Source organism: Podospora pseudopauciseta (assembly GCF_035222475.1).
Source record: "Podospora pseudopauciseta strain CBS 411.78 chromosome 7 map unlocalized CBS411.78m_7.2, whole genome shotgun sequence".
Lineage (NCBI taxonomy): Eukaryota > Fungi > Ascomycota > Sordariomycetes > Sordariales > Podosporaceae > Podospora > Podospora pseudopauciseta.
Window position 1 is genome coordinate 693,632 of NW_026946668.1, and position 27,857 is coordinate 721,488.

General features: G+C 52.9%; 13 protein-coding genes across 13 annotated transcripts; 7 read left to right on the forward strand and 6 right to left on the reverse strand.

Annotated features, from left to right (window-relative positions):
• Nucleotides 1–149: 149 nt before the first annotated feature.
• QC763_703470 (uncharacterized protein) lies at nucleotides 150–1,052 on the reverse strand (the record flags this gene model as incomplete). The annotated part of the gene is made up of 1 exon (XM_062915348.1): nucleotides 150–1,052. The coding sequence occupies one exon, from the start codon at nucleotides 1,050–1,052 to the stop codon at nucleotides 150–152; it is 903 nt and encodes a 300-aa protein (XP_062761274.1).
• A 2,442-nt stretch (nucleotides 1,053–3,494) lies between these two features.
• On the reverse strand, nucleotides 3,495–5,387 carry QC763_703460 (uncharacterized protein; the record flags this gene model as incomplete). The annotated part of the gene is made up of 1 exon (XM_062915347.1): nucleotides 3,495–5,387. The coding sequence occupies one exon, from the start codon at nucleotides 5,385–5,387 to the stop codon at nucleotides 3,495–3,497; it is 1,893 nt and encodes a 630-aa protein (XP_062761275.1).
• A 195-nt stretch (nucleotides 5,388–5,582) lies between these two features.
• On the forward strand, nucleotides 5,583–7,449 carry QC763_703450 (uncharacterized protein). The gene is made up of 3 exons (XM_062915346.1): nucleotides 5,583–6,716; nucleotides 6,780–7,192; nucleotides 7,253–7,449. Exons 1-3 carry the CDS (start codon nucleotides 6,142–6,144, stop codon nucleotides 7,297–7,299), a joined length of 1,035 nt encoding a protein of 344 aa, XP_062761276.1. The 5' UTR covers nucleotides 5,583–6,141; the 3' UTR covers nucleotides 7,300–7,449.
• A 442-nt stretch (nucleotides 7,450–7,891) lies between these two features.
• Nucleotides 7,892–10,258, forward strand: QC763_0115220 (uncharacterized protein; the record flags this gene model as incomplete). The annotated part of the gene is made up of 4 exons (XM_062906533.1): nucleotides 7,892–8,061; nucleotides 8,122–8,844; nucleotides 8,912–9,056; nucleotides 9,437–10,258. The coding sequence occupies 4 exons, from the start codon at nucleotides 7,892–7,894 to the stop codon at nucleotides 10,256–10,258; spliced, it is 1,860 nt and encodes a 619-aa protein (XP_062761277.1).
• Nucleotides 10,259–11,517: 1,259 nt separating this feature from the next.
• SEC11C (Signal peptidase complex catalytic subunit S11C) lies at nucleotides 11,518–13,686 on the forward strand. The gene is made up of 2 exons (XM_062915345.1): nucleotides 11,518–12,232; nucleotides 12,291–13,686. Exons 1-2 carry the CDS (start codon nucleotides 11,934–11,936, stop codon nucleotides 12,511–12,513), a joined length of 522 nt encoding a protein of 173 aa, XP_062761278.1. The 5' UTR covers nucleotides 11,518–11,933; the 3' UTR covers nucleotides 12,514–13,686.
• On the reverse strand, nucleotides 12,581–13,717 carry QC763_703417 (uncharacterized protein; the record flags this gene model as incomplete). The annotated part of the gene is made up of 1 exon (XM_062915344.1): nucleotides 12,581–13,717. One exon carries the CDS (start codon nucleotides 13,715–13,717, stop codon nucleotides 12,581–12,583), a length of 1,137 nt encoding a protein of 378 aa, XP_062761279.1.
• A 362-nt stretch (nucleotides 13,718–14,079) lies between these two features.
• On the forward strand, nucleotides 14,080–15,300 carry QC763_703415 (uncharacterized protein). The gene is made up of 2 exons (XM_062915343.1): nucleotides 14,080–14,844; nucleotides 14,905–15,300. Exons 1-2 carry the CDS (start codon nucleotides 14,478–14,480, stop codon nucleotides 15,081–15,083), a joined length of 546 nt encoding a protein of 181 aa, XP_062761280.1. The 5' UTR covers nucleotides 14,080–14,477; the 3' UTR covers nucleotides 15,084–15,300.
• An 8-nt stretch (nucleotides 15,301–15,308) lies between these two features.
• Nucleotides 15,309–16,163, reverse strand: QC763_0115260 (uncharacterized protein; the record flags this gene model as incomplete). The annotated part of the gene is made up of 1 exon (XM_062906534.1): nucleotides 15,309–16,163. One exon carries the CDS (start codon nucleotides 16,161–16,163, stop codon nucleotides 15,309–15,311), a length of 855 nt encoding a protein of 284 aa, XP_062761281.1.
• A 389-nt stretch (nucleotides 16,164–16,552) lies between these two features.
• On the forward strand, nucleotides 16,553–17,887 carry QC763_0115270 (uncharacterized protein; the record flags this gene model as incomplete). The annotated part of the gene is made up of 1 exon (XM_062906535.1): nucleotides 16,553–17,887. One exon carries the CDS (start codon nucleotides 16,553–16,555, stop codon nucleotides 17,885–17,887), a length of 1,335 nt encoding a protein of 444 aa, XP_062761282.1.
• Nucleotides 17,888–18,250: 363 nt separating this feature from the next.
• On the forward strand, nucleotides 18,251–18,601 carry QC763_0115280 (uncharacterized protein; the record flags this gene model as incomplete). Its single annotated transcript, XM_062906536.1, has 1 exon — nucleotides 18,251–18,601. One exon carries the CDS (start codon nucleotides 18,251–18,253, stop codon nucleotides 18,599–18,601), a length of 351 nt encoding a protein of 116 aa, XP_062761283.1.
• A 2,387-nt stretch (nucleotides 18,602–20,988) lies between these two features.
• On the forward strand, nucleotides 20,989–22,814 carry QC763_0115290 (uncharacterized protein). Its single transcript, XM_062906537.1, has 2 exons — nucleotides 20,989–21,942; nucleotides 22,005–22,814. The coding sequence occupies exons 1-2, from the start codon at nucleotides 21,491–21,493 to the stop codon at nucleotides 22,366–22,368; spliced, it is 816 nt and encodes a 271-aa protein (XP_062761284.1). The 5' UTR covers nucleotides 20,989–21,490; the 3' UTR covers nucleotides 22,369–22,814.
• A 38-nt stretch (nucleotides 22,815–22,852) lies between these two features.
• On the reverse strand, nucleotides 22,853–23,803 carry QC763_0115300 (uncharacterized protein; the record flags this gene model as incomplete). Its single annotated transcript, XM_062906538.1, has 1 exon — nucleotides 22,853–23,803. One exon carries the CDS (start codon nucleotides 23,801–23,803, stop codon nucleotides 22,853–22,855), a length of 951 nt encoding a protein of 316 aa, XP_062761285.1.
• Nucleotides 23,804–26,459: 2,656 nt separating this feature from the next.
• QC763_0115310 (uncharacterized protein) lies at nucleotides 26,460–27,741 on the reverse strand (the record flags this gene model as incomplete). The annotated part of the gene is made up of 6 exons (XM_062906539.1): nucleotides 26,460–26,467; nucleotides 26,508–26,739; nucleotides 26,804–26,821; nucleotides 26,898–27,075; nucleotides 27,135–27,553; nucleotides 27,592–27,741. Coding segments are annotated over 6 exons (1,005 nt in total), but the record flags the coding sequence as incomplete, so codon positions are not given.
• Nucleotides 27,742–27,857: the final 116 nt, after the last annotated feature.

Sequence of the window (27,857 nt, forward strand, 5' to 3'; positions counted from 1 at the left end):
CTGGAGGGACCAAGGGTGCAACTTGAAACTTTTTAGGGCCGGCAGTTGGTTTAAGTCCTGTTGACTACGTACTAATATCCATTGCTATCCGGAAATCTACCATTCATTTCCCGTTCTTCAACATTTATTATATCCCTTCTCAACACCCCCTACCGCGTCTTCGACACTTCCAGCGGACCGCCTGGCTTGCTGGCAGATATCGCAATATACCGCCACCTCCCGAGCCCTCGATATGTCTCTACCGCAGCGATCGTGTTGATGAAGTGCCTCTCGAGTCCAAGCAGCCGAACGATCAAGTACGGGATGATGGCCAGCACAAAGAACAACCGTGTCATGGGCTTGACGTTTGGTGTGAGATCGTGGACGACGACATTCTCGAATCCCGCATCCTCGGCCATCTTCTTGAACACACCGGGGTGTGATATATTATTTGTTGGCATGGCGGCATACTGGTTGATCTTGCGCATCGAGACTGCCATGTCCTCTGGGGAGTCGGCCATCAGATCGTGGTCGTACTCGAATTGGGCCAGCCGGCCGCCTGGCCGAAGGATACGGTAGAACCCGGCGAGCACAACTTTTGGGTCCGTGGCATGGACAAATGTTTCCATCGTATAAACCCCGTCAAGCGACTCATCCGGCAATTTCTCCAAGTGGTGATAGTCCATTTTCCGGACTGTGACAGTGCCTTCAGGCAGCCCTGAACGACCAATGTTGCACCTGGCCTTGGCGATGTGGTGATCAACGACATCGATACCTGAGATGCGCAAGCCATGTGCTTTTGCCATGTGCAATGCGACATGGCCCACGCCGCAGCCCGCATCAAGAACCTCGGCGCCGCGGGGCAGAGCCAGTAGCTCAGCCAGCTTGTCTTCCATTGCCCTCAGGGGCTTCGATAACGGGAATGGCCAGTATGTATCATGTTTCCAGTACCCAAAATGGCGGGTGCCTCCAAGTAGCAGGCGATACCCAATGCGGGACTCCAGTGAGGAGTAGTAGGATTGCAGGTCGGTGTTGGCGTTAACCAGCGGCGTGGTCTCGGAATTGGTCGCCATGTTTAATTCTATACCAGGCTTAGGGGACTTTGGGAATTTCTGGGCTCTGGTGATGGATGTTGGCAAGAAAACAAACTGAAAAAACTACACAGCTGAAGTCGCCAGGAAAAGAGGTGCTGCTGCTGCCAAGCTTTACCGGGCGCCGTCAAGGGACTTCCAACTGCAACCAATCGTCGATCGTTTAACTTGTTGCGGATAAGCGCCTGGCCAAAAGACGGCGTGCATTTCTGGAAAATAACGTTGGCATAAATTGGCAGCTTCAGCGACCTTTGCCATTCTTTTGGTGCCTCAGCGCCTATCACAACCACAGAAGAGAATCACTAACAAACCGCCGTATGCCACACTGAATCGAGGTGCATAGTGGCGTTCAGTATTCAATTGTGAAGTACTCCAACTGTTTTCAGCAGCAATTCAGGCCGAACATGATCGGCAATAATGAGAACAAAATGGGGACAGGGCTTCACTGCCTTTTTGCCTTGATATCTCATCTTCCTTCTCCACATCGTCGAATCGGTTGGATGTCGAAATAACCTGTATCCGACCTCGCAAAGGTGTCATGGCTGAATACTCCATTTTGACAAACACCACGTACCTTTCCGAGCTTCGCTATGGTTGGATTCCATCAGGGCAGGATTGCGGGGCTTTGGATATACTCCGGTCATGCCTGATTCACCGTGACGCTTTGTTGCTGGGTCCGGAGTTCTTGTTGGCTATTGCACTGGGACAGTTCGCGAGCTCAAGATGGAGCGTTAGAGTAGCCTTCTCATCATCGACCAATTTTTGTGTGAGACGCGAGACTGACGACACATGCAGAAATTCAGGACGTACGAGGTTACCAAAGGTGTGTAATGGAACCTTACATACGCCTTTTTTACGGACATGGGAGGCATGTCTCTTACTAGTCCTGACTATCCGGAGAGGTTTCCCATCAACGCAGAGGAGTTTCATTATCTCGTTAAGTACGGCCATGACGACTTTCCAGATATGGAACCGATGAAAATTGGCGAGAGGAACGCTTCTGATAATCTGTCGCGGTATGCGGCTACTTTATCTGTTCACCGAGAAAAGCTAACTTTTACGGGTCCAGGTTCCTGACTTTGTGGCAAGCCATTTGGTTCTCGGTCATTGAGATTCAACGTATTGCGCATGGCCTCCCCATGACAGCACTTGAGCTTACCGCCTTGTCATATGTATACATCCTGGTGGGGTGCAGATTTGCTGGTTCAAGAAGCCTTCCATCTCAGTCCCAACGCGCATCCAAACCAAAGACGACGTAAAAATTCAACAGATTCGAATGTGGGCTAAGAAGCATGTATGTGTATAGACCTAACCATATAACGATGTTCGCTATCCCTGCCACTTGCTAACACAGTTATTTCAGACCCATCATGATCTCCCTGAAGACCCCCAAGCATGGTACCGGACACCCGCGGATTTTATCAGTGGACCGCGATGGCAAATCGGCATCCACTGGGCATACTATACCCGGTGGTTGGAAATCCTCTGCGTTCCACTCTACTGTCGCCCCATCAAATCCAAGCTATGGGATCCCTTTCTGTCTGACGAATGGCTGCCAGCCGAGAAGGGCCCAATACTTCTATTTTGCTCTTTTATACCCGTGGGATTCACAATCTGGTTCTTTGCCGGCTGGGAATTTTTCCTTGCAACACCTATCGAGCAGATCCTTTGGAGGGTATGCGCCAGCTACCACGCCATATTCGGGGTGTATGGTTATAAGTACTATTATACCGAAATATTTAAGTGGCACAAGGCAAAGACGGATTCCGACAAGCGCTGTCAGTATGTGGAAGCTTCGCCGTCAGAGACGGAAGAAGCGGTAGTCGTGGGGGAGAAGACGGGCGACCCTGTCAAGAACCTAACTCCTGTAACGGCTACGGATATCCCCCCGCACAGCAAGGACAATACCAAAGCTGACAACAGCGATATTGAATCTCAGACACAGCCTGCCTCTGAGACGTCAAAAGATGGGTATCATGCACCTTACACGGTGCAAGGGCTTCTTCCTATGACTATCGCCGGGGTTCTTGGGTTCCTGCGGAACAACTCGGCAAACAGAGACCTCCAAATGCGGCTTTCTTTACGCGTTCTCATTCCAGTGTCGGTCATCTGTGGGCTGTACATTCTATGTCGTTTGGTCATCTGGAGTGAGAATTTCATGGCTATGAGGGTCCAGCCTGCCGGGGTTTATGTCACTGTGAATCGATATGCCATTTTGGGGTGATGGGTGAATTGTCCATTGTATTTGTCTTTTTTAATTGTGGAACCATGACTGTCCTGGCGTTTAGGAGTTCTTGAATATTGGGGGATACTTTTGGTGCACGTACAGGATCCTGGACAGGTCAAAATGATTGCATACGGTAGACATTTTTCTTGAAGATACCTCAGACCCTACTTGATGAAAGGCCTGTATCAGGAGTTGCGCTATAGAATGGTTATTCGACATTCTTGGGTGTCACTGAAGAATGTCTTCAAAGTTCCATCGTGTCTAACCTCCAACAATCCAACTCTAGTGTAAGCATTCGGGGTGGACTGCACCTGTCGAAGGACTAGGGACTTGATGCTGATCCAAGTGTCCACTCTATTATGACCCAAGGCCAAAAGGTGATAGCATTCTTGTTCTTTTATTTCGGGATATTCGCGAGTTTCCGTTTCGATATCCGGGAGCATCTCGCCAAGGTACTGGTTGTTGCGATCTGGGCGGTTATCCGTCACCCGGGGCATTTTCTTGCTCCAAATGCTCTTGCAGTCCCAGTTCATGCTCGCTTTGACGGGTATCAAGAATCCCATCAGCGTAATGTGACCGGACCGAACTGGCCCAAAGCGATTCGCAGTCGAGGGTTCCGTCTCGCAGTCTGCAATGCGGGCGTGGAACTCGAGGCGGTCCAAAATGAAATCCACTGCGCCGGTGATGGAAGCCCACGACCAGGTCGGGGCATAATATTCGGGATGCCTTTTGGAACTGATGACGGGGATACTCGTATCCATCTCGTGGCTTCTCATCCACAATAGTTGCCGAGGAAGACCCCGCCGCCATAAGCCAGCACAAAAGGTGTCATTTTCAGAAAGTTCCCACCCAGTAGCGATGCCCGATAGCGCAGGAAGGCGATCCGAGATGTACGTCAACTCGCGCTGTGTGTATGCCAGCACCATACGACACCACACCTCGCTGTTTCCGTCCTGAGTGCGTGAGAGGTCATGCGCCAGTATGTTCACCGAAGGGGGAGAACACTCGCAAGCGTTGAAGGTCGCGCAACGCCACTGAAGCTCGTCTTGTGTGTAATACAAGATACGATTAGCCAATTTCTCCTCCTGGTAGGTCCACGCACGCTTCTCAAGGGGCTGTCCTAAGCCCGTCATCCAGCCATGCACACTCTGTGCAGACCGCGTGATTCTGCGGCTGTCCTCGTAGCTCCTTCTAACTCGTCTTGCATAGGCAGTGCTTTTCCTCCCTCCCACGCCACTACACTCAATAGGCAGAACACCCTCCACGCTGGCGGCACGAGAGCCCAAAAAGCAACCCCCATCGCCATCGGTAGCACCGCTCGCTGCAATAACAAAGAAAGCGTTGGCATACACCGTCGTCATTTTCGAGGCTTCGATAGCCCAGTCTTGGGCATCACCTTGGATGATACAGAGAGAGTCGATCCAAAGGTACCGTATACCTAGGCGGCGAGTGATGATAACGGCGTCTTGGAAGGTCTTGGTCAGCTTGATCCAGGGTATCTCGGTTTGGAACTGGCTGAGGTTATCGGCTGTCATTTTAATCGTCCTCGCAGCTTTCTCCGGTGAACCCCAGCAATGGCTAAGAGCGACATATCGGGCCGATTCGTTCTGTGGAATATGAAGGCGAAGTCGAGGTGGCTGCTCCGCCGCTCCTATATCGATGACTCGCGTGGGGAGCAGTTGGGGTTCGCCGTCAGCACATCTCTCATGTTCAGTGATGCAGTCGTTGATCCAACGCTCGGCCAACGCGAAACATTCATCCGAGGAAGAATCAATCGAGACTTCGGTAGACGGTCCGATCCAAGAGCATGAGGTAGGTGAATCGGCATGGCAGTAGATGTCAAGCAGCTTGCGGCTGCCTTCGTGGTCGAGGTAAATCACCTCCAATGGTCTCCCATCGTCCTGGAGCAAGTCAACTCGGCCATCCTCTTGACTCAAATTGGGCATCGCATGCTCCAGTGCTTTCCAAAGCAATATGCATGAAGCGCAACCATCTTTGACAGAAGCAGTCAGTTCTTCAATTTCGAAATATATTCTGTCGGTATCTGAGGCGTTGAGACCCCAGCACACTTCGCAGGTCGACTCAGACATAGTCGGTGGAAGGCGTTGAGTTACCTAGGGTGTAATTCCTGAGGCATTATCACCTTAAGCTAGTTCAGGCGAGGTCAGGCACATCGAAGAGGCAGATCACGTGCGGTGGTCCACAATATATTCTCTTCCACCCACCCACTGACCTGACGGCCATCGATATTCAGCAACAGCAGCCCCATTTCCAAAGTCGACGAGCGCGCAACATTCAGAAAGACGACACAAGTCGGATATCCTGCACCTCACACGTTGCAGTGGCTTCCTTTCAAGACTTTGGACGATACGACATGCATTTCTTCTACCATGGCTCCAGGCTAGGCCTGCTTTGTGGAACAACCTCAGAGGTGAGGTCGGAAGGTCGCTTAGATAAAGATCTATCCGACTTGGTTCATTCGTAACTCTACTCACCAATATCCGGCAAATCACATCTCCACAGCCCTACCCAGCCGCGCCTCTCATATTCAGTCTACATCTGCCTGAATATCCCCACCTATGATTTCGCGTCAAAGATTCCCCGAGGGTGGGAACTCACTTAAGCTCCCAGTTTGCCAAGAATATCTATTGTTTTTCGGATGCCGGCAAGTGTTGTTATAGGATTTCATCTATCTCTACTCTATTACTGACCGAGCTGCAGTTAACTCATGGCTTTGTCAACATGGCCGGTTCCTTCTTTAAGATGAGACCTTCCCTTTGTTTGATGGACTTACCATAGCTCGTTTTTCAACCCGTTCCCGTATCTACACCTGAAGCCTCGACAATGAAGTCCCTCTTCCTAGCCCTTCCGGGCCTGGCCCACGCGGCTCTTCGTTTCGGTTGCTCGACACTGACTATCGAGCGTCTCGACCCAGTTGTTGAGCCTGGGAATAACCCCTCTGCCCATGTTCACCAAGTCGTTGGTGGAAACGCGTTCAACGCTACTGTTGACACCTCGGTAGATGTTGGAAACCGCGCGACCTGCACCACCTGCATCTTTTCCGAAGACAAATCCAACTACTGGACCGCCACACTGTATTTCCGTGCCCGAAATGGATCATACCACAAGGTGCCCCAGTACCCCAACGCTGTCTTCCACGACGGACAAGTCGGTGGCATGACCATCTACTACACACAACAGGACTTCTGGGACAATGGAAACCAAAAGATCACGAGCTTCCCTCCTGGTTTCAGGATGACTGTTGGCAGCCCTACCACCGAGACTCGGGAGCAAGCCCAGCAGTACAAGGGGCTGAGGTACACCTGTCTACAAGACATTCTCACTCGTGGTAGTGAGACATATGACTTCCCCAAGCAGCCTTGCCCCGCTGGAATTATGGCTATTCATCACTTCCCCGCGTAGGTTCTTTCTGATGCATTGCAACGTTTGCAGTGACACTGACTGACATCATCTGTTCTCAGTTGCTGGGATGGCAAGAACCTGGACTCACCCGATCACCAATCCCACATGTTCCTCACCGGTCACGGCGGGTTCCGAGTTGCCGACCCTTGCCCGGCTTCCCACCCCGTCCGCATGCCCCAAGTTGCGTATGAGACCATGTGGGACACTTCTGTGTTCAACGACAAGGACCTTTGGCCTGAGGATGGTTCGCAGCCGTTTATCTGGTCAACTGGTGATACAAAGGGGTACTCCACCCACGCTGACTACTTGTTTGGCTGGGAGGGTGACTCGCTGCAGAGGGCCATGGATTCCAACTGCTTCTTCCAACGGTGCTCGCTGGGCAAGTATCCAGAGGGTGTGCTCAAAGTCCAGACACCCGAGGAGCAGAATGCTTGCAAGATTGAAACGACGGTCAAAGAGCCGGTGGATGGCTGTAAGTTTGCCCCTCTCCAATCTTTGTTTGAGGCAAAAAGCTGATAGACAACTTCAACAGGGCTTGACTACCTTCCTGGCAAGCCGGAGACTGCTCTGCGTCGCTAAGAGAGGATGCTTCCATGGTGGCCACTAGACTGTAGCGCTGGAAGATGGAACCATAGGGTTGGAGAGGGTTGCACTTCAGGAAGTAGATCCGGCATCAAGACATACATATACAAGAGCCATTTGTCAGATTTACCAAATCATGATGAAAAGATGCGCTGCTTTGAAGCTTGTCTTCTTCTTTTGGTTACCATACTCCCACCTTTCCTCTCTCCTTTTATCCAGCACACAATCCACATCTTAGGCCCGGATGCTCTGCCGAAGACACTGCCATTCTCAACCGGTAACCGACATCCTTCCCAGCTCTAGACAACCGGCAAAACTCTTGGCGCGCGGGTGGGATATTGACCATGTTGAACCTCATAGGCCAGAATGGACGATCAGGATGCGGAAATATTGCGAGCACTCTATACTCATCTCGTGGAAAGAGTTACACAGGGGAGGACGTGCTATTGCCACGGGCGCTCTGGACCGCAATCCTGCACAGCACAATGGAAAGATAACACGGGTTTGAGGCAGCCACGATCATCGGTTTTCCATTCTTCTTCCCATCATCCATCCCCTCATCCACAGGCAGTCCCTTGGTCAGGCCAAGATGTTGAAGTTTGGTCTTGTTGTCTTAGCCTTCATTGGCATCTGCTCCGCCCAGACGGGTGTCGAGCTCGACCGGCCTATGCTCGGTCCCCCTGGATCACCGCCACGCAGAAGCCCGGTTGCCATGTTGCGCTTTGGCTGCTCGCAGGTTGTGATTGAGCGTCTGGATCCGTAAGTGCTTCTCGACATTAAACCAGCAGAAGGGCGGCTGGAGCTAACCTCCAAGACAAGACTCGTCAACCCAGGCCAAAACCCATCATCCCACATGCACCAAATCGTGGGAGGAAACGCCTTCTCGGCCTCCATGCCCCTCGAAGACATCTCCGCCCTCTCCACCTGCACGACCTGCCACTTCCAAGAAGACCACTCCAACTACTGGACCGCCAACCTCTACTTCCGCGCACGCAACGGCACCTACAAACGTGTTCCTCAGATGGCCAACGAGTTCAACACCGGCGACAACGGTGGTATTACCGTGTACTATACATCCCCAGCGCCGAATGCCACGACTGCTTTCAAGCCTGGCTTTCGCATGCTGGCCGGCGATGTGAACCTACGCAAGTCAGAGGGTCTCGGTCGGAACATGCAGCAGTGCTATCGGTGTTATACCAAGGAGAACTTTGGAGGGAGCATGTACAGCCCGTGCATGGACCCTGTTTATGATACGGACCATCTTCCCAAGATACCCTGTCCTGGCGGGATCAGGTCTAATATCATCTTTCCGCTGTGCTGGGATGGCGTCAACTTGGATAGTCCAAACCACAAGGATCACGTTGCGCATCCCATCACAGGACCAACATCGTTTTCCGTTGTCGGCGGAGAATGCCCCAAGTCACATCCTGTCAAGATACCGCAGGTCATGTACGAAGTGATGTGGGACACGAGACCGTTCAACAACCCGGAAGACTGGCCGGAGGATGGAAGTCAGCCTTTGGTGTTGTCGAATGGTGATACGTGAGTTTATTTCAGCTCTGGGTTGACAGCTCAAGTCAATTGTGGTGGTATACTGACGCTGGAACAGAACCGGGTATGGCCAACATGGCGATTATGTCTTTGGCTGGGAAAAGGATTCCCTTCAAGTCGCGATGGACACGGGGTGTTATCTGCGAAATTGCAGTAGCTTGACTGAGCTGCCGCCAAAGGTCAAGAACCAGTGCCAGGTGCCGGTCAGTGCAACGGTTGATGGAGATTTGGATGAGTGCAAGTTACCCCCCACCTTTTTTTTTTTTTGATTATATTGTGTTTTGAAGCTGTAGAGCTAATGGAATGACAGGGCTTACTGAGCTGCCGGGTGGTGGCCATGGTGAGTAGGGCATGGGAATGCCAGTAGAAACAATTGGGTGGAGTGGTAGATGTGACATTTGCCACAGCATAAGCCCACAGCCGCAGATTGTGGTACACTGCCCCTGAGCCACGTGGATGGCCCTCCCGTGCCGTGTGCCTGCCTTGGGTGGCTACGTCATTGTCAACTTCGTGTTACGCTCGTGGTTCATATAATTATTATTATTCATTTCCTCGACTCCGTTATTTTTTTGCTCACTTCAAGACATCTCTCTTGATAAACTCCCATACTCACCGATTCATCATGGCACAAGCCAAAACAACTTCACTCGTCCTTGCTGACGCCGACCACCTCATCTACAACACCTCTTCCACCCCTCCCACTGCAGTCTACGGCCTCAGCACGAACATCGAATCGCTCACTTACAAAGACTCCTCCCTGAACTTCAGTCGCGCGCTCCATCAAAAAACGGCATCATCATCAACACTCGAATCAGACCCCGCGACACAACAAGAAGGCGACCGCCTCTACAACCTCGTCCACCCCCTCAACGCAGACTACCGCACCGACATCCCCGCCCACTTCTTCCTCACCTGCCATTCCCCATCCTTCTCCTCCGTAGGCAACATTAAACTCGCCACCTCCAAATCCCTCCTCTCCAGCAAACCTGACAAGATCAAAGCGGTGCACTACCCCAACCGCACAGCATCGACCTCCCCACTATTCCCCGACGAAGATGTCATTGAAAAGGTTCTCTTCACATGCAGCAAACAAACATTTGGCAAGGGCTACACCTGGACAAACTCGCAAAACAAGGAAGTGGCACGAGAGGAAGAGCTCAAGGACGGGGATGCTGTCAAGGGCAGAAGGTTGATTTTCACAAGTGGACAAATCACCCAGGAGGAACAAGACGCCCTTGTTGCAGTTTGGGTTCTGAAACGGTGGGTGGAAGTGGCCGAGGAGAAGGAATTCAAGAAGGAAGCGCTGGACAAGCTGTCTCCAGCCGAGCAAGCGGCCATGGATATGAAGTGGTTCAAGCGGGCGGGGGGGTTGGCCGGATTGGCGGCTGCGGGAGGGGCTTGCTGAGGGGGCTGTGCCGTAGCCTGGGGCTAGGATCGGGTGTCTGTTGGGGTTGAAGAGCGGTACACGGGCTGTGTAACTGTCGATCAACCCGTTGACTTGCGTAGTTTGGTAACGAATCATTACTGGATCACACTACACATGTATGCATACTACAACAAACTTGGACTGTTGTTGCTTATGGCCCACAGAAATGATCCTCCCCCGCCCGCATATATTCTCCGTTAGCCTCGTGGAAAAGGAGGAAATTCTCCGGACAAAGACTTGGGCCAATGAGTATAGAGAGATACCTTTTGGTCGCCAAGAATGCCACGCTTGAAGGATTGCAATTACAGTAAATAGAGCGAGGTTCCAACCATGGTTGACCGATCCCATTCTCTTGGTGTCGACTCCTTCCTTCCGGTTTAGCACAATACTCTCCTATTCTAGACAGGAAACCAACCCTTTCCCGCAAGGCCGATCTTGCTCAATCGCAAACTGGCAGCTACCGTATCCATGATTACTGTCTTCGGGCATCAGGCTCACCACAACAGCACCATGTCCATCTGGTCCAGCTCCCGACTCCAAGACCTGGAGCGCGAACGTTTTGGATGGCTGTTGTTGCGGTCAGATGGCAAAGACGGCTCCTTGACGTCATTGAATACAGCCAAGAGCCTCCGTGTGATTCGGTGAGTGCGTATCTGGACATGCAACCAGCTTCGTGGGCTCTCAGGTGGTCATCCCGGAACCCGGAACGGCAGGACCAAGAGTGGCTTCGCGGGAGCTCCGTGCTGGTACCGAATGGCGCGGGGAGCTGCAAGGTGCTGAGGGGGAGCCAGGAAAGTGAAAAGGCTGCCGATCGTAGGAGGGCGGACGTGGATCGTGAGATCGGCAGGTGTAAAGCTGGAACGGTGGTGGTGGTGGTGGTGGTGGTGTTGTAGCTGAAGACCTGATCTATATGACATAGGAATAATCAGCAGGGTCTACCTCTAGATGTTGGTGCCTAGGCTTACCCTTGGAGTTTGGGCCTTGGTGCTGATCGAGTAGAAAATATGTGGTGGGCGGAAAAGTCACTCCCAGCCACCACAAGGCAGCCAACTCTTCCAGAGTTGGTCAATGTCTGTGACCGCAAGTTTTGCGCCAAGCGGTGCCTGTTGGTAAGGTTAGATATTAGGTGGTAGCCACTCAACCTTAGACTTGGTTCCGGCAGGGGGCTTACCGTACAAGCCCAGATCCTCCGCAGGGGCATCGAGAAAGAACTTTCCCATCTGGAAATCGAATTTTGTCGATGACAGTCATGCCAAGAGAAACAAAGGTTACGTTGTCCATGGCCGGGAGGTCCGGTAGGTCGGATGCCGTACCACACGGGCAGGGGAGGTTGGCTTCGTTGCAACAGTAAGACGAAAACTGACCCAAATGGCAGAAGCTAATCACGTGTGCATCACACAAGCAGCATTGTGGCGGCAGTAACAACCTCGAAGTTGGGTCAGCCAAGCTCTAGAAGCGCTCTTGTGCCGCTCGTATAACAGCCACCGTGTGATCCTTCGAGTTTCAAGGCAGGCAACATGCACTCTCGATCGATCGGTAGAATATTCAGAGAAATAATGTGACATAGTTACCCTTACCCTTCTGAGGCTATTGGGCCACCCCATCCATCCACCACCATCAGCTTTGAATTTTTCATGCGCAAAAACCAGCTCTGATGTCTTTTCTACGGTCGCCCTTTGTGCAGCATCTCCTGGGCATCCTTCAGGTCGTGTCGGCATGTTTCATGGCATGGAAGGGCGCCTGCCTTCTTTCTGGCACTCCCTACCCGGCCGTGGTGGTCATCACCAACTCGATGGCCCCGGCCTTTGATCCGGGGGACATCTTGCTCGTCCATCGCCACCCGGCACATGACGGGAGAGTAAGGGTTGGTGACCTTCCCGTCATCCTCAATCCTGATCGACCATTTCCTTTTATTCACCGGGTTGTTGGTGTGTTTTATGATGACAATCAGGAGTATGTGTTCTTTGGATTACTGAATGGGTTGAGCGAACGATTGCTGATTTGCATGCAGGGAGATGGTGTTAACCAAAGGTGACAACAATGAGCTGAACGATTCAGTTGGAATGATGTATCCTGGTGGGCAGGAATACATCTCTCGACGTAACATCGCCGGCTTCGTCAGGGGCTATGTTCCTTTGCTGGGTTGGGTTGTTATTTTTTTGCAGGACCCTGTCCGTACTATGGAGCGGTTGCTATCTTCAGGTGACGAGCTCGGGCCTAACAACTTTATATGATTCTGTTGAATTTCTCCCGGACATCGACCATTTTCAGTGATTGGTCAACGTTGAGCAACTATCTGACCTACATACCCAGAGCAACATAGATCTTGGGGTACATCCACAGCGGGACCACCATAAAGAAGAATCCAAACAGGTACATCATCCCGGCCGTTCTCACCGCCCAAGACGGCACCCCTCTCTTGCAACTCTTCCACCCCGCCGTCTTCCCGACAAAAGTCTCCACGGCACAAGCCACAAAGTTCAAGAAAAAGAACAAGACATCCCGACCCATCGCCCCGTCACCAACAGCCCATCCCCCCAAGCCGTGTGACAAGCCCGAAAGTAAAAAAACAAACAGGGGTACCAATGTCTTTCTCAAACCTGTTTTCTTCTCAACGCCAAGTACACCCAAGAAGAGGCCCGCATAGAACGCAAACGTCGGGATCGTAATCCTATTCCACACTTTCCCCCAAAAGCCCCTCACAGACGTCGCATTCGCCGCACGCCCCCAGATCGAGGGCCACTCCTCCGGTTCATCCCATCTCAGGACTGCAACGAACGCAAGCGAGAGAGCACAACGGGAGGCTTCAAGAAGGTAAAACGCTGTCCAGATCCAGTTCACCGAGATGCCGGCTCGGATGAGGAGCTGTCTACCGGTGAGTGGTTGGAAGCGAAAGACTTCGTAGTCAGGGGCAAAATCCGATGGTTTGGCGCCTGTGAAGACAAATACGGAAATGACACCTTGGACGAGGTGCGTGTCTGCTGTGAAGAGGAGGGCGATCTTGACGAGCTGAAGGATGGCGAATCTGAGCCGGGATTGGGGGTTCTTGTTGTGAGTAGTGGAGAATACCACTGGGGGGGCTTCAAGCCCTCGAGGGTTGTTCCAGAGTTTGTAAGCGTTGATGAAACCCGGAGATTTTGGTGGTTGGTGGTCAAGAACAAGGATTTTGAGAGTGTGAAGAAAGTAGAAGATGACGAGACTGGCGTAGGTGCTGTTGAGCCCTCCAGGCCATGTCAGGTGGTGGCAAGTGTTCAGAGACAGGAAGTTGAGTGGCCATATGGCGAGCAGTGAAAGCTTTCGGATTCCTTTTCCTTGGCCTAGAGACAATATCGTGATGAGGCTCGCCAGAGAAAAAGACCATAAAGGGGTGAATACTGTCGAATGCATAATCGTGAGTGAAATGTCGCGCTTTCCGTAGTTGAGAATGACAACATTCATTCGAGATAGAAGTGCTCCAAGGAGGGAGAAAGTGGGAAGTCGACGCCGCAGTCTTACAGTCTGTAACCCACCTCGTTTAAGTTCCAGCACACCGAATCCTTCTCAGGCGCTATGCGAGGATCCTGTACCATGCTGCACCGTTGCTGCCACGCAAGCTTCCATAAACCTTGGCTGGTCAGCCTTACACTTGAAACTAGTCCACACTATAGGTCAAGGGTGATCCAACGTTATGTTCCACAACCAAGAACATGTTTGCGGTCCCACGGCAGCCAAGGAAATCGAACATCAGACACGACATCGATGGGCTACCATATCGTCGATATGGACAATCAACATAACATCCACTGCTCCGATCACCTACCTGTGTAGGTCATATCTTGGGCCGTGCGGATTGTATACCTGGTCATCATAGTTCTTCTACCATCAGTGCCAGGAGCCGGCCATACCTCGGGGCAGGTTTCGACCACGAGATCCTCACCCCTGAGAATCTTCACTGCTTCCGTCAAGATCACTAATGGCACCAAGGTCTAGTGACTCTCCAAGCTGACCAACCAGTCGGTGGGACCTGGCGATGATCAAGGCCTGTTGGAGGAAGGAACCTCTATCCATAGTCACGAACAGAACGAGGTAGTATGACAAGAGCGAGACCGGCACAAGTATAAAGCTGATCTCTTCGCCCAACCTTCAATCATCTTCTGTCCTTCAACACAACATCTCCAGCCCTCATCTATACCATTCCAGTACCACCACAACCAACATAATGCCTTCCTTCACCACCAAGGCCGCCGCTGTTGCGCTCGCGCTCAGCTACTTCTCCGTCCAGCAGGTCCAGTGCCCCCCGGTGTTCATCGGGCCCATCCTCACCGTCGTTGGCGCAGTTGCAGGCTTCGCCGTCGAGGTCACTGGTGCCGTCCTGAAGTGCGAACTCGGAGACTGCACCGACGACAGACGCCGCAGTGTGGCCGGCGGTCTCCGTGCCCGCATGCTCAAGGCGCGCCCCATCTTGACTGGCCGCCAGGCAACTCCCCCAACCGCCCCCGAGGGTGTGCCCCAGTTTGAGTTCGACAGGTGCTTCAACGACATCAACGGTGGAAGCGTCCTCCTTGAGGGTCCGGTGGAGAATAACGGTGGGTGCTTGCGAATGACTCCTTTTTGAAAAGATATGGCTGACACGTTTTGCGATCTAGGCATCCGCATCAGCGGTCTTCCTGCTACCTGCATGAACCTTGCTACTGTTCTTGATGGCGACGCTTCTGGTGGACCCCCTCCCACACCTTGCGGCTCTGACTGCCTGCTGTACAACAACCTCAGTGCCGCCGAGTACAACAACCTGCGCGGTATCTTGAACGACTGGGCCGGCGCTTAGGTCTTCTCTCGACTGGATGTATGGTAGGGAGGCAGAGGGCTGAAGCCATTGGGACTGGCACCGATTTTCTAAGAGGTTATTTTGTTCCTGTCGCTCATTTGTTGCATGTTTTCGGAGGATGTACTGCGCAGTTCAGCTTGGTGTAGGTAGCAGGTAGCAGAGCCGGTCGTTGCCCAGGTACACAATACCACTACGCTGGCGTAGAAACCAATGTTCCCTCAAGAATCACAGTGTCTTGCCCTCTTCCAACAATGCGACAAACTCCCCAATCTTCCTCGTCCTGGTCTCTGCCCGTTTGGTTGTCACGAGCTTCATCAAAAAAGTATACCTCTTCGTCTTCCCCAACCCCTCCCAGAACCCCTTTGCCTTGTCATTCCCCGCCAGCGCGGCGCCAAAGTCCTCGGGCATCTCCATCATGCTAGCCCCATCGTATGCCCTGTCCCAGCGTCCGTCTTCCTGTGCCCGCTTGACCTCTGCCAATCCTGCCTCTTCCATTCTTCCTGCTAGGGTCAAGGCAGCAACCTTTTGGACGTTGCGCTTGGACCACATGCTGTTCTTCCTTCGGGGGGTGAATCGCTGGAGGAAGTAGAGCGAGTCGAGGGCCTTGCGCTGGCCGTCGATCCAGCCGTAGCAGAGAGCGCAGTCGATGGCCTCATCGTAGGAGATGGAGGGAATGTTGGAGTTTTTCTTGGAGATCTTGAGCCAGATTCCGAGGGGTGTTGTCGAATAGTTCGTGCCTAACCAGCTGGTGAACGAGGCAGAGGTTGGGAAAGAGAGGGTTTCCGGGGTTGGGGTTAGCGGTGGAGTCTGAGCGGCGGTCGTTGTTTGTGGGGTTGGCATGGATGGTGGTTTTGCTGCTTCTGCTGCTGTTGCTTTGACCCGCGCGGGTGTCGGTTTGGGCAGAGCTGAGCTCGGTGTTGAGGCTTCAGCGACTGACTGAAGGGCTTTGGCTGCCGCGGAGCGACTTCGGGTCGACCTCATTTTCGGAACTGATGGATAATGAATGATGAAGAGAAGACGCGTTCGACAAAGCCAACAACTTGGGAGGCGCGTTGTGAACACCCCGCGCCAAGGCCACATGTGTAAGTCCGGGGTCCGGGTTTCGGGTTAGGGTTTACGAGCATGTCATTACCCCTGAGCCCCTGACTCCACCTTTGCATCTGGGTGCCAAAGTAAACATGAGACTTAGGTTCCATCTCAAACCGATGGGAGAGGACTATCCGAAGATACCGAGCCATGATAACTAATCCAGAAACGATATGAGGACTGCGGACCAACTCCAACAGCTTTGGTAACCCCACTTGGCGATGTCGTGATTGTGCGCCATCGCCATTTGTCATCCATCCCGCCTTGTCATGAGAGATAAGTACGAGGATATCATGGGTTTCGAGAGCTCTTGAAAGAGCGTCCTCAACACTGATTATTATTTTACCTCTCTGGTAACGAAACAATCCTTTGACTCTGTCAACATGGCTACCCCGAAGAAGCAGCTGCACCTCACAGCGTTTATGCGCCCAGTCTCGCTCCATACAGGAGCATGGCGCTACCCCGGTGCTGTTCCCAATGCCAACTTTTCTCTCCCGCATCTCAAGTCCTTCATTCAAAAGCTCGAAGCTGCCAAGTTCGATGCCTTCTTCATGGCCGATCACCTAGCAGTCTTGAACATGCCCATCGAGGCCCTGCAGCGATCTCACACCGTCACCTCCTTTGAGCCATTCACTCTTCTGTCCGCATTGTCCGCTGTGACAGAGAAGATCGGCCTCGCGGCCACAGCCTCGACTACATACGACGAACCGTACCACGTTGCCCGCCGCTTCGCCAGCTTGGACCACCTCTCCTCGGGCAGAGCAGCCTGGAACATCGTCACGACCGGCAATCCGGAATCTGCCAAGAATTTTGGGTTGGATGAGCACGTGGAGCATTCTGAGCGGTACAAGCGAGCCAGGGAGTTTTACGAGGTTGTCACTGGGCTGTGGGATAGTTTCGCGGACGACGCGTTCGACTCTCAGAGTCAGGAGTCCGGGATCTACTTTGATCCTTCCAAGCTTCACGTACTCAACCACAAAGGGGAGAGTCTCAAAGTGAGGGGGCCTTTGAACATTGCGAGACCGGTACAAGGGTGGCCAGTGATTGTTCAGGCTGGGCAGTCAGAGCCGGGGAAACAGCTTGCCGCAGAGACGGCAGAGGTGGTGTTTTGTTCGCCGAGGGATATTCAAGGTGCGAAGGAATTGTATGAGGATATCAAGGGAAGGGCAGAGAAGTATGGCAGGAATAGGGACAGCTTGAGGATTCTGCCGGCCGCCTTGGTGATTGTTGGTGATACGGTTCAGGATGCCAAGGAGAAGAGGTTGAAGCTTGATAGCCTGGTTCATTATGATAGCGCGATTGCCTCGCTGTCCATTGCTCTTGGTAGCGATGCTTCAGGGTTCGATCCTGATGGTCCACTGCCAGATGATATTGCAGACACCAACGCCAGCAAGACTGGGAGAGCAGGGGTTATCAAGCTCGCAAGGGATGAAGGCCTGACAGTCAAACAGCTTGCCCAAAGATATGGAGGGTATGCGGGGCTGGCCTTTGTTGGTACACCCCAGAGCATTGCTGACGAGATGGAGGAATGGCTGTCACAAGGGGCCGCAGATGGTTTTACTGTCACTTTCCCTTTTGTCCCCCAGGGAATAGATGATGTCACGCAGAGACTGGTTCCTGAACTTCAGAGACGGGGCTTGTTCAGAACTGAGTATGAGGGGAGTACTTTGAGGGAGCACCTTGGACTGTCCAGGCCGAACAATCGTTTCTTTACCTGAAACAGTAATGCACGTATGAAGGGGTCTTGCCTGATGGATAAATCCTTCAGTAATCAAATTTCCCACTTATGTCTGCCCTCAGTGGCTTTTGTTGAGAGTGGGAACCTGGCGGTTGAAGGCTGAAGCCCGGAATCTCGCGTCACCTGATGTGTAACGGTCTGTAACGGTTTTCCCTTTTTCTTTGCATCCGCTCTTTGGCAATCTCTAATAAAGTCTAAATAAGGTTTGATACACCTTCAGTCAGCAAAATACCTCCAAAAGGAATGAACATTTGCCTTTCTGCTCCTATCTACCAGACACTCCCATCCTGATCCTCAGTCAACAGTCGAGTTTTATAACCATCGATTTGTGCAAGGCAACAAAATGTCGAAGCGCACAGCGGCCAGGCTCGAGTCGACCGGCAGTGAGTCCGCCAGCGGCGATACCCAACCCTCCCAACCCCCATCCGCTAAAAGACCCAAAACATCGAAAGATGATGATGGCACAACGGCAGGTCCTGGTCCATCCCGGGATCTTTGCCTTCTCAACCTTCCAGTCGACATTCTGACCATCATCTGTCACTTTATCCAAGAGCAGGATACCGCACCACCTGCACCACCTGTGGCTACCAGGACACCAGTCCAGAATACCATTACTATTTACCCCCGGATCAGCATCGACGAATTCAGCGCCCCCCAAAACCAGTGTGGTTCAGCGGACAAGCCTCGCTTTTGAACTTTGCTACGACTTGCAAGTATCTTCGAGCAGTTTCCACGCCAGTCTTATACCGCCCGATCAATCCCAGCCACGGTCTTGCATCCAATGACTATTCTCAAGAAAGGAATTTGAAGAAGCTAGTGACCATGAGACGCCCATGGGAAGGATACTGGACACTCTGCTAACAAAGAGTTCTCTCAATTTCGTACTCTCATCTCACGCCCTGAACTGTGGCACCTGGTGCGCCACGTCAATATACGGGTCGGCTATGAGGGCAAGTGTGAGAAGCGCACCTCCTATCTTCAAGAAAAGTTTCAAGTGACCCACAAGAAAGGCCGACTCAGGTGTCTGTGGGAAAGTGATCTCGACCAGGATGATGAAGTGGCTCGCCGTAATCACCTAATGGCCCGGTCAACTTTCTATCGTCTGCTGCACGAGTACAACCTACCGTTAGAACCTTAGCTGTGCCCAAAGACTGGATGGGATATAGGTGTATCACGCCTCTGGCCATTCTCTGCCTCGCAAGACGGCTGCGTAGTGTCCGCAACATCCTCGACGCGGACTGACAAGAACGAATCAATCCCTTCCGAATGGAAACATCGGTGATGCCCAAGTCACCAATATTGTCCTCTGTCCTGATTTGGACACACTGGTTCTTGATGGTTCTTCTGCATACGATGCTCCACGGTCATGTCACCGTCCAGTCTTTTCCACTCGGCACTACTACGGCTGGAACCCAAAGATACTCTTGCTGGTAGCCGCCATGCCCAGCCTGAGGCTTCTTGAGCTCCGAAGGTTTACGTCCAAGCGCGCCTGGGGTTCTCTTCGGTGTACCGATCCAGCAGTAGCACTCCCCAAGACCCTTGTTTCCCTGACCCTGATGCACCCCGAAATCCTTCACAGGTACGCTCTCGACAGCATCCTCCGGTTTTGTCGTCATCTCACGAGACTTCGCAAGACGCTCATCGAGACGTGTAAAGCCCTCGAGGGCTTCATGCTTTACTATGTAGACGGGCTGTGGTAGGAAGATCCAGTCGCATTTTGGTGAAGACGTCTCCCGGAAGAGATTTCCTGCACTGAGGGCCGGAACAAACTCTGGAAGAACAACTACCAACCCTTTGCGGGCATTGGTGACACTGCCCGCCCCGGAGCTGTTCAGAACCGGCGAGGTGAAGTTGATTGTCCAGGAAAGACCAGGCGAGGATCCGGACAACGCCTAGACGGCGTTTGAACGGGAGGTGGGTTGGTGGCCGTGAGAGGAGAGGAAAACATTGTCACATCATAGGTGAGGGCAGTGTCGGACATAGCGCGCCAATAGCTGCAAGGCTATGATGTATGTAGGGGTCCTGTATGGACTGTGAAACAAGGAGAATTATTCAGACTGCATGAGGGAAAACAGATCAATCGTAACACAGAGACTTTGCATTGGATGGGCGGTAATTGTAATGGGCACGCGAGAACCTGTCCGTGGAGAAGTGATGTGCAGCATTTTCTCCCCCCGGCCCATAAGCCACCAACCCTGGTCCAGCTGGACTATAGACCTCGAATAGGGAATCACTGGAGTTCAACGCCCGGAGATGGCACATCGACAGTCCTCGCTGATTCTTGGCGAAGCTCCTCACCGAAGCCTCATACGACTGCAGTCATGTATGTATGCAAGGCACCTCTATCTCCAGTTCCCAGGATACCGGAGACGAAGAGTTCGCAAGTCGCCGGATAGAGAAACCCACGGCGGTATTCCGGCGATGTGAACCCTGAAACCAGAGGGTGTTCCTGGTACCAAGGATGACTTGCATCCTGTCTAATTTAATTAAGTTAAGAGAGAGACGTCGTCCCAAAGACCATTTAAGGTAGTGGAGGGCAGCAAGTGCGGTATTTCTGCCAGGTATGTTGACCTTTGTTCATCGCCAGAAAACATGGTAAGGCTCTCGGCGGTGAGGTGCTCGGTAACGGTTGTGGAACAGTGGTGACTTTCTGGGGCTGTCATTCGTTGGCGTTCGACATCTACACTGGTCTTGTCCGATGTAGCGCCGGCAGATTTGGGGGCTACAGAGTACTCCTGGGTGAATGAGGCCCATGTGTTGCAGATACCGGTATGCACGGCACAAGGCGACCAGAGACAGGCGTCTGATGGGAAGTCTTAGATGATGTGCTGGGAGCTGTATCGGCGGATCATGAACCTTTTTGATGACCATCTCAAACGGTGAAGCCGTGATTGGACAAGGAAATATGTTCGTTGGTGCGCGAGCTGCCTTTTCACATCAAGCGCGTCTGCCGGCACTTTGTTCGAGGCGACCCCACGCTCACCACTGTTTTCCGGGGCCCTGCTAGCACGGCTACAGGGGACGGGAGTGGCTGTTCGCCTGTTTCTGCTCCCGTCCATCTCCCAGCCCAACGGTCCTCAACTAGCCCAAGCAGGAGTCGCCTAATTCCCAATCATCACCAAACCCTCACTTTCCACTCTCGCCCGGCCGCCAGGTATGCCAAAATTTAGACAGCTACCACACCCGTCCTCCCGCTTTCACCGCCAAGCCATTGACAACTACATCGTTTTGTGGGGCTCAACCATGCTGGGTACATGCATTTGAGCATTTCCTCAGGGGGCCTCCCAGGAGACAACTACCACTTTCCACAATTTTTGATATGTTGTCTTGTGTGTGACTCGACGCTAGGACCAGTCAAAGGTACCCTCAACGCCACCACCCTCACAGCCGCCGTAAGATGTCTGGTCCACGAAGCCGAGTCAAGGATGGCCAAGGCCGCTTCGGCATGCCGTCTTATCGAGATGAGGCCTAATCAAGCCAGAGAGAAGCTCTCCAGAGTCCGACATGTCCCGTTTGGTTGTGGAGGCTCTGTTGGAAACAGAGGTATAAAGATGGACAAATATGCCATACCGGACGAGATAGAATGTGCAAGACACCTCCAGCCCAGTATCGGTTTCTAGGCCAGCCCATCTCACCATGGCAGACTACAACAACCCGTACGAGGACGGTCAGGAGGGTGGGACCAGGGTACTCGGACCAGCAGTACTTGAACCAGCAGTACTCGGGTACTAACATTCCCCGTACGACTTACATCGACCAGAACGCCCTCACATCTCTTGCCACCAACGCAGGACCTTCGTACCCATATCTCTCTACAGGTTCAGCTAGCCACGACGACCCAGGGTCCTACATACCGCCTCACCCTGGTCTCGCCACTCAACCCTGGGATATGGGACCATATCAAGCCTGGACAACATCGTCCTTACCTCCCACTACTACTTATACCATGACATCCGGCGCTTTCTCTGACCCCACTGCCACCGGCTTCCCGGACATTGCTCCCCTCTCGGACAGCTTGCCTCCCATCCCTGAGCAGTACGTTGTCCGCTGTTCACACTTTCTTTGCAAGATCAAGACCACTGACCCTTAAATATCAGACAGCTCGTGGAGTACCAGAGCGGCTACGACTACTCCTACGGCCAAGCTCCTCCTCGAGAACCCAGCTCATCCCCCTCCCAACTCAGATGTGACATCTGCAACGAGAACTTTGCAAATCAAAAGAACTGGGACCGTCACCTCACCTCTGAGAAGCACCTCAGCAACGTCGGTGAGGACGACCCCGACGTCCCAAAGTACAGATGCGCATGCACCTACTCGGTAGCTCGGAAGGACAACTACCGCCGGCACCTCAAGCACTGCGCCTTTCGTATCGACTTTGCTTATGTCTGCACCTGTGGGAGCACACTCAGGACAAGGAGTATCATGAGCACATATCGACAATTGCGGACGCAAGAGACATAAGAAAGGGCACAAATGGTAGAATTTGGTTACCTATCTATTCTATGGAATAAGAGGTGGCAGCTCTGGAGCGGTCGATTTCATTTCTGTTTTCGTTTCACGGCTTTGTCTCAAGATTTTGGTCCCCACGGACTCGAGAACGTCAGTCGCTTCAGCAATAATTTCCCTTTTCTTTTCGATTACGGTACCTATCAGCACACGGCTTTTATGATGACTTACGCCATTTTTTTTTTTCCCTTTCGATACGTATTCATTTTTTTTTTTCATTTGTTACACGAGACGAGAGTGCCCGGGCATTTATGAGTTGGAAAGGGGGAGGGAGAGGGGGAAGAGCTGTTCGGCGAGCAAGGGACTAATGAGGAGGAGGCAAATGGTACCATTTGAATGCCTATTAACATGTTTTCCTTTTTTCTTTTCTTTCTCCAATAATTACAATCGCTTTCCCACCCCATCAACCATGACAAGTGAACCCCCCCAACCCCCCCGACTAACCCCTAAAATACCTCCCCTTATTCACCACCGGCGCCTCAGTCCTCTTCACAGCACCACCGGTCCACTTCTGCGTAACCGTACTCCTCACCACAACAACCGGCGTCCCATCCGCCCGGCTCATCATCTGCTGCTGCTGCTCATGCCCCACCGGCCTCGCCTGAGGCGCCACCGTCGGCCCAGGAACCACATACCCTGTCAAGCTCGTCGACACATCAATCAAAATCCCCTCGTCCGTCTCCTTGTAGAACCCCCTCGCATCGAAACTGTCCAGCTTGAACGGTTGCGGGACCGGCACAGCCGGCACAGGCGCCTCCACCCAAAGGTTCATACAAACCGGGTAATTCTGCGCGCCTCCCTTGTCCTTGGCGAAGTGAAGCGCGATGATCTCGTGACGGAGGACATAGGGTCCCGGCTTCAACCCACGCGGGATCTCCACCTGCCACGAGTTATTCCTCGCGATCATCACGTCCGTCGCCCACTTCCCCGCCGGACTTCCCCATGTCCCCGGCTCTCCCGGCACGAGGACAGGGTCGGAGTCGTCGAGCTTGGTCCAGCGGAGGTTTGTCTTGGAGACAGATCCGCACCCGTCAGCGGTGTTGAGGCAGGGGGCGATGTAAGCCAGCACCGGGCCGACGTGGCCGATCGGCCAGCCGTTCCACTGGATGTGAACCTTTTCCCCCGCCCGAACGGGGGCGTGGGCCGAGGGGGGAGCGCCGGACTTGTGGCAGATGATCTCGGCCGAGGCGTACTCTGCCGGGCCGACGTAGCCGTCGTCGGCGTTGGAGGAGGACCAGCCTACCCGGTTGGGGAAGTTGGCGATGTTGGGGCGGGGGTCGAAGCCGTTGTAGAGCACGCCGTTGACGAGGATGTGGGCGAGGTGGGAGTGAGCCAAGGCTTGGGAGGCTGCGGCTCCCAAAAGGAGGAGGGAGGTCGAAAGGGAGGGCATGCTGTCAGATTATGCAGGTTGCCGGGAGCCGAAAAATAATCAACAGCAGGAAAAAGGGGGGGGAGGGATGGGAATAAAAGATGTGAGCTATAGGGTTCAGTCCTTTGAGAGTGAGCTGACCAGGCGGCTATTGTTGGCGGCAAGTAGACAAGACAGCCCAGCCTGTTGTGTTGGGATGACAAGCAAATCCAGATATTGGGGTGCAGAGGCGGTTGATATTTATCCTTATTGGAGACAATAACATGATGATCTGGAGCTGGCTTGCCGAGTGGGCTCCGCATGATCGTTCTGCTAAGAGATTCAAATTGCATCTCACGCCTCTTCCCGTTCCCTGTTGCAGAGAAAGAAGGCACGGTTCGGCCGTAATGCGGTCTCTTGCCGTCTTGTCGATGATGAAGCCTGGTTGCTGGGATCCATCGTGGTGTTTGTTCTGTCAGGGGTCCACTTACACAGTGGGTTGCCAACATTGTACATGGAAAAAGACCATGGTGTTTGCTCTGCAATGCCTCTTTTGGGAAAATGCAAGGTTAGGAACCAAGGACCGAGGACTCCCGCCGATCTCCCCACCGAACCCTCACCTCATGATCCTAAACAATGAATCCTTGAGACGTTGCGGACACCAACAAAGAGAGAAATGGTGATGATCCGGCAGGGAGGGGCAGAAAAGACTTGTCACGGAAGGGAGCGTTGCGTTATTTGTCCAATTCAGTTAGTGTCATTTGTCCCATCTGCCACGCCGGATAAAACGTCTCTTGTTCTTCAGGCTTGAATGGGCCGGTAGTCAAGTGTGGATCCGCGGATCAACACACTCACGCCACTGTTTTCTGGGGAATGTGGGGCTCGAATTCATCTATCTGAGATGCTGCTTGTTAGTTACCTGTTCCGTGTTTGAGGGTTTTCAAATGATGTACAAAATGCGGCAGATTCTCTCGGCGGGAAAATACCCACTGCAGTTGAGCTAGTTTTCTTTTTGATTTTGATTTGGAGTCATTCTTTCAACTATACACTCGAGAAAGTTTCTTCGGTCTTGGAATCGATATCCAGCCCCTGCACCATGTTCCCCCACGCAGACTTCCTCACCCCCATGGAACACACCTGACAACGGTTCTGGAATCTGTGCCGCTAATGGAGATGCACATCATTGACCGGTCTCTCTCAAAGGATGCGGCACAGGAGGCCTATTGCCAAGTCGGGGAACTGTCCAGGGCAGCCTTGGTAACCCATCGCTTGCATGGTGCCAATCAGGAAGCCAGGCACAGGGGGGCCGACAACGACATATGGCCTAGGGGCGGTTTATATAGGGCTGGTTTTCATGCAGCTGCCTTATGGGTACCAAACCTGACCTCACTCATGGTGAACGAGGAGACCCGAGTGAATGGGATCCAGGTCCAGACCTGCTTCCATGCCATCACTGTTGATCTCTCGAAGACGACGTCAAATCCGCATCATGTCAGAAAATTTTGTTGGTTGTTACTCATTTCTTGGTACCCATCCTCACTTGATCCTGTTTCGCCCTCTCTGTCCTGTCGCCATTCCCCTGACATCAACCAAGAATTCACCTACCCGGCAAGACCCTGCAAACCTGTCCCTCAACATGCCGACCCCAACGGACATTTTCACTCTTGCCTCCAACCCCAGCCACGTGGTGGGCATGGTATTCCGGTTTCCAAACAATGACCACTGCGGTTCACCAACATGGATCCAAGGATGCCATGCCATCCAACCTCCCTCCCAGACCTCCCTCACCCGAAACCTCGTATCCCCTCACCTCCTCACCTACCACCCCAACCAACCAGCCAAAAACCCCGAATCTCCGCTTGCGTAACAACGGAAAGGCCCCTCCCTTCCAGTTTCATGCCCGCCAAAGTTCCACAACATATCGGGCTTATAGTCGGCTTCCGTTCGCGGGAGTCGGTGCGTTCTAACCCGTGTGGCTTGCCTGGGGGTGGTGTGATCCCGAACGCCACGAGAGATGTGGCTTTCAGGAGTTTGGTCCCTGGGAAATGGCTGACCGAGATAGTATCGAGACTGGTTTTGAATCGATAGACGCGGTGGGAAGGGCCGGAAGACCCGGTTCACCGTTCAAAGCACGCCGAACAACATTCTTTGTGAGCCAAGAAAGGAAGATGCACCTAGGCAGCCAAGAGTTGGCCGTCTTTAAGACCACCCCAGGCCAAATTTGAAAAGAGATCTTGTTCAGCACTCCGCTGGAAAGGAAGTAGGAACCGTACCAAAAGACAAAGAACTAATCTATTGTGCTTTCAAGTTTGAAACCAAGAACAGGAAAATCCATTAAGCTATATAATTAAATCAAACAACGCCATATGCTTGTGTCAATCCCAAGTTCCCAACCCCATCTTCCTAGCCCCACGTATGGTCGACGAGCCGCCCCAAAGGATACCCAAAATATATACATGCCCCCACCCCCTCCACAACCATCACACGGTCAAAATATCATATCATCCGAAGCGGAAGCCTTTTGTTTGTAATCCCCCTTTTGTGTGTCCCTCCTTTCATACATACCATCCACTCTCCGTCATATCTTACCACCTCCAAGAACAAAACAAAAAGTAATGCACAATATACAAATTATACCCATTCAGTATCAACAACGGCAGCGTGTGATACCAAGGAAAGTCATTCTTTAACCTGTACGTCACCGCGCTAATCACACCGCCGATCGTCAGTATCGTCCAGAACCAACAGAGCAGTCTCATGTTTCTGAACTTGTTGCTCTTCTTGTGCGCCTTCTTGTCGCCCGACGCCGCCCAGAGGAGCTCAATCCCAAACAGGCGGTCCTTGATGGCTGTGAGGTAGGCGTACGACTGGACTATCATGACGTGCTGGACGTTGAAGCCGTATTTGGCCTTGGCCCAGAAGCGGAAGAGCAGGGAGCCGTAGATGATGGAGGGGATGGCGAAGGCGAGGTTGTAGTACTTGAACCATTCGGGGCGGAAGATGAGGAGGTGCCAGGATGGGGAGATGAAGATTCAGGGAGACGGCCGAGTAGTAGGAGACCTGTTGATGTCAGCATTGATCGCAGTAAAGGGATGGGGAAAACGTCGAGGGTAAACACACCACAGAGATAGCAAACCTTCTGAATGAAGGAAAGGTTCGAAGTCCAGAAATGCTTGGTCGTCAGGAGCGTCGTGCTGCCTCTGGCCCAGCGCATCTGCTGCGAGAAAAAGGAGCGTGGGGTGTTGGGGCAGATGCCCGTCGCCAAGCAGAGAGGCACGTACTTGACCTTCCAGCCGCGGTCAACAGCACCGAAACTGCATCTCGTTAGCCCCACTGTCATCTCCCGTCAACAGCCAGAGCAGTCAAGACTCACCCAGTATGAACATCCTCCGAAAACCCAATCTCAGCCGTCCCTCCCACCTCGACCAGCGCCTCCCTCCTGTACACGGCATTGCTCCCCACACAAATCGACGCACCCCATTTGTTCCGGTTCACCTGCACCACGCGATAAAACAACTCCTGAGTCGCTCCAGCACCCTGCTCAACCCAAGTCTGGTCATCAGTCACCCTGAAAAACTGCGGACTCTGGATGATAGCCGTCTTGGGATCCGCCATGTGCTCAACAACAAAGCTCCTTGAGGAAATCGGGACGAGGGCAGAAATCAGCGTCAAAGATGGCAAGAACTCCCCCTCCCGTCCTGGCAAAAAGCCCACCGGAGGTTTGCCCGCTTTGCGCAGCCTTGGACGGTCCTCACGGACAATGTAGTTGAAGCCGTACTTCTCTGCCAGAGCCTTGATGGCCGGTTGGTCCCATCGTCAAGGACATAAACCTTGAGCTTTGCCGCAGGCCAATCAAGCTTGATGACGTGCTGGTAGGTGTTCTCGATAATCTCCAAGGGCTCAGAGCAGCAAGGCAGGTAGACATCCACCGTCGGGGCAGTCTCATTGTTGATCGGATACTTCTCGACCAGCTCGGTGGCTCTTGTAGTCCCAATCCTTGCCGACCACACCGACAAAGTACGAGATGATGAGGTAGACGTTGAGGAAGCCGACAAAAGACACCGTACCAGGCGAAAATGGGCGCGCAGACGGAGAA

Excerpts from the sequence above, each read along its gene's own strand:
- QC763_703415 (XM_062915343.1), top strand. The coding sequence starts at position 14,478 with ATGCCTTCCTTCACCACCAAGGCCGCCGCTGTTGCGCTCGCGCTCAGC. Across the intron at positions 14,845-14,904 it reads GGGTCCGGTGGAGAATAACG|GCATCCGCATCAGCGGTCTT; the intron begins GTGGGTGCTTGC and ends TTTGCGATCTAG.
- SEC11C (XM_062915345.1), top strand. The coding sequence starts at position 11,934 with ATGTCTTTTCTACGGTCGCCCTTTGTGCAGCATCTCCTGGGCATCCTT. Across the intron at positions 12,233-12,290 it reads TTTTATGATGACAATCAGGA|GGAGATGGTGTTAACCAAAG; the intron begins GTATGTGTTCTT and ends ATTTGCATGCAG.
- QC763_0115290 (XM_062906537.1), top strand. The coding sequence starts at position 21,491 with ATGTGCAAGACACCTCCAGCCCAGTATCGGTTTCTAGGCCAGCCCATC. Across the intron at positions 21,943-22,004 it reads TTGCCTCCCATCCCTGAGCA|ACAGCTCGTGGAGTACCAGA; the intron begins GTACGTTGTCCG and ends CTTAAATATCAG.
- QC763_703450 (XM_062915346.1), top strand. The coding sequence starts at position 6,142 with ATGAAGTCCCTCTTCCTAGCCCTTCCGGGCCTGGCCCACGCGGCTCTT. Across the intron at positions 6,717-6,779 it reads GCTATTCATCACTTCCCCGC|TTGCTGGGATGGCAAGAACC; the intron begins GTAGGTTCTTTC and ends ATCTGTTCTCAG. Across the intron at positions 7,193-7,252 it reads CAAAGAGCCGGTGGATGGCT|GGCTTGACTACCTTCCTGGC; the intron begins GTAAGTTTGCCC and ends CAACTTCAACAG.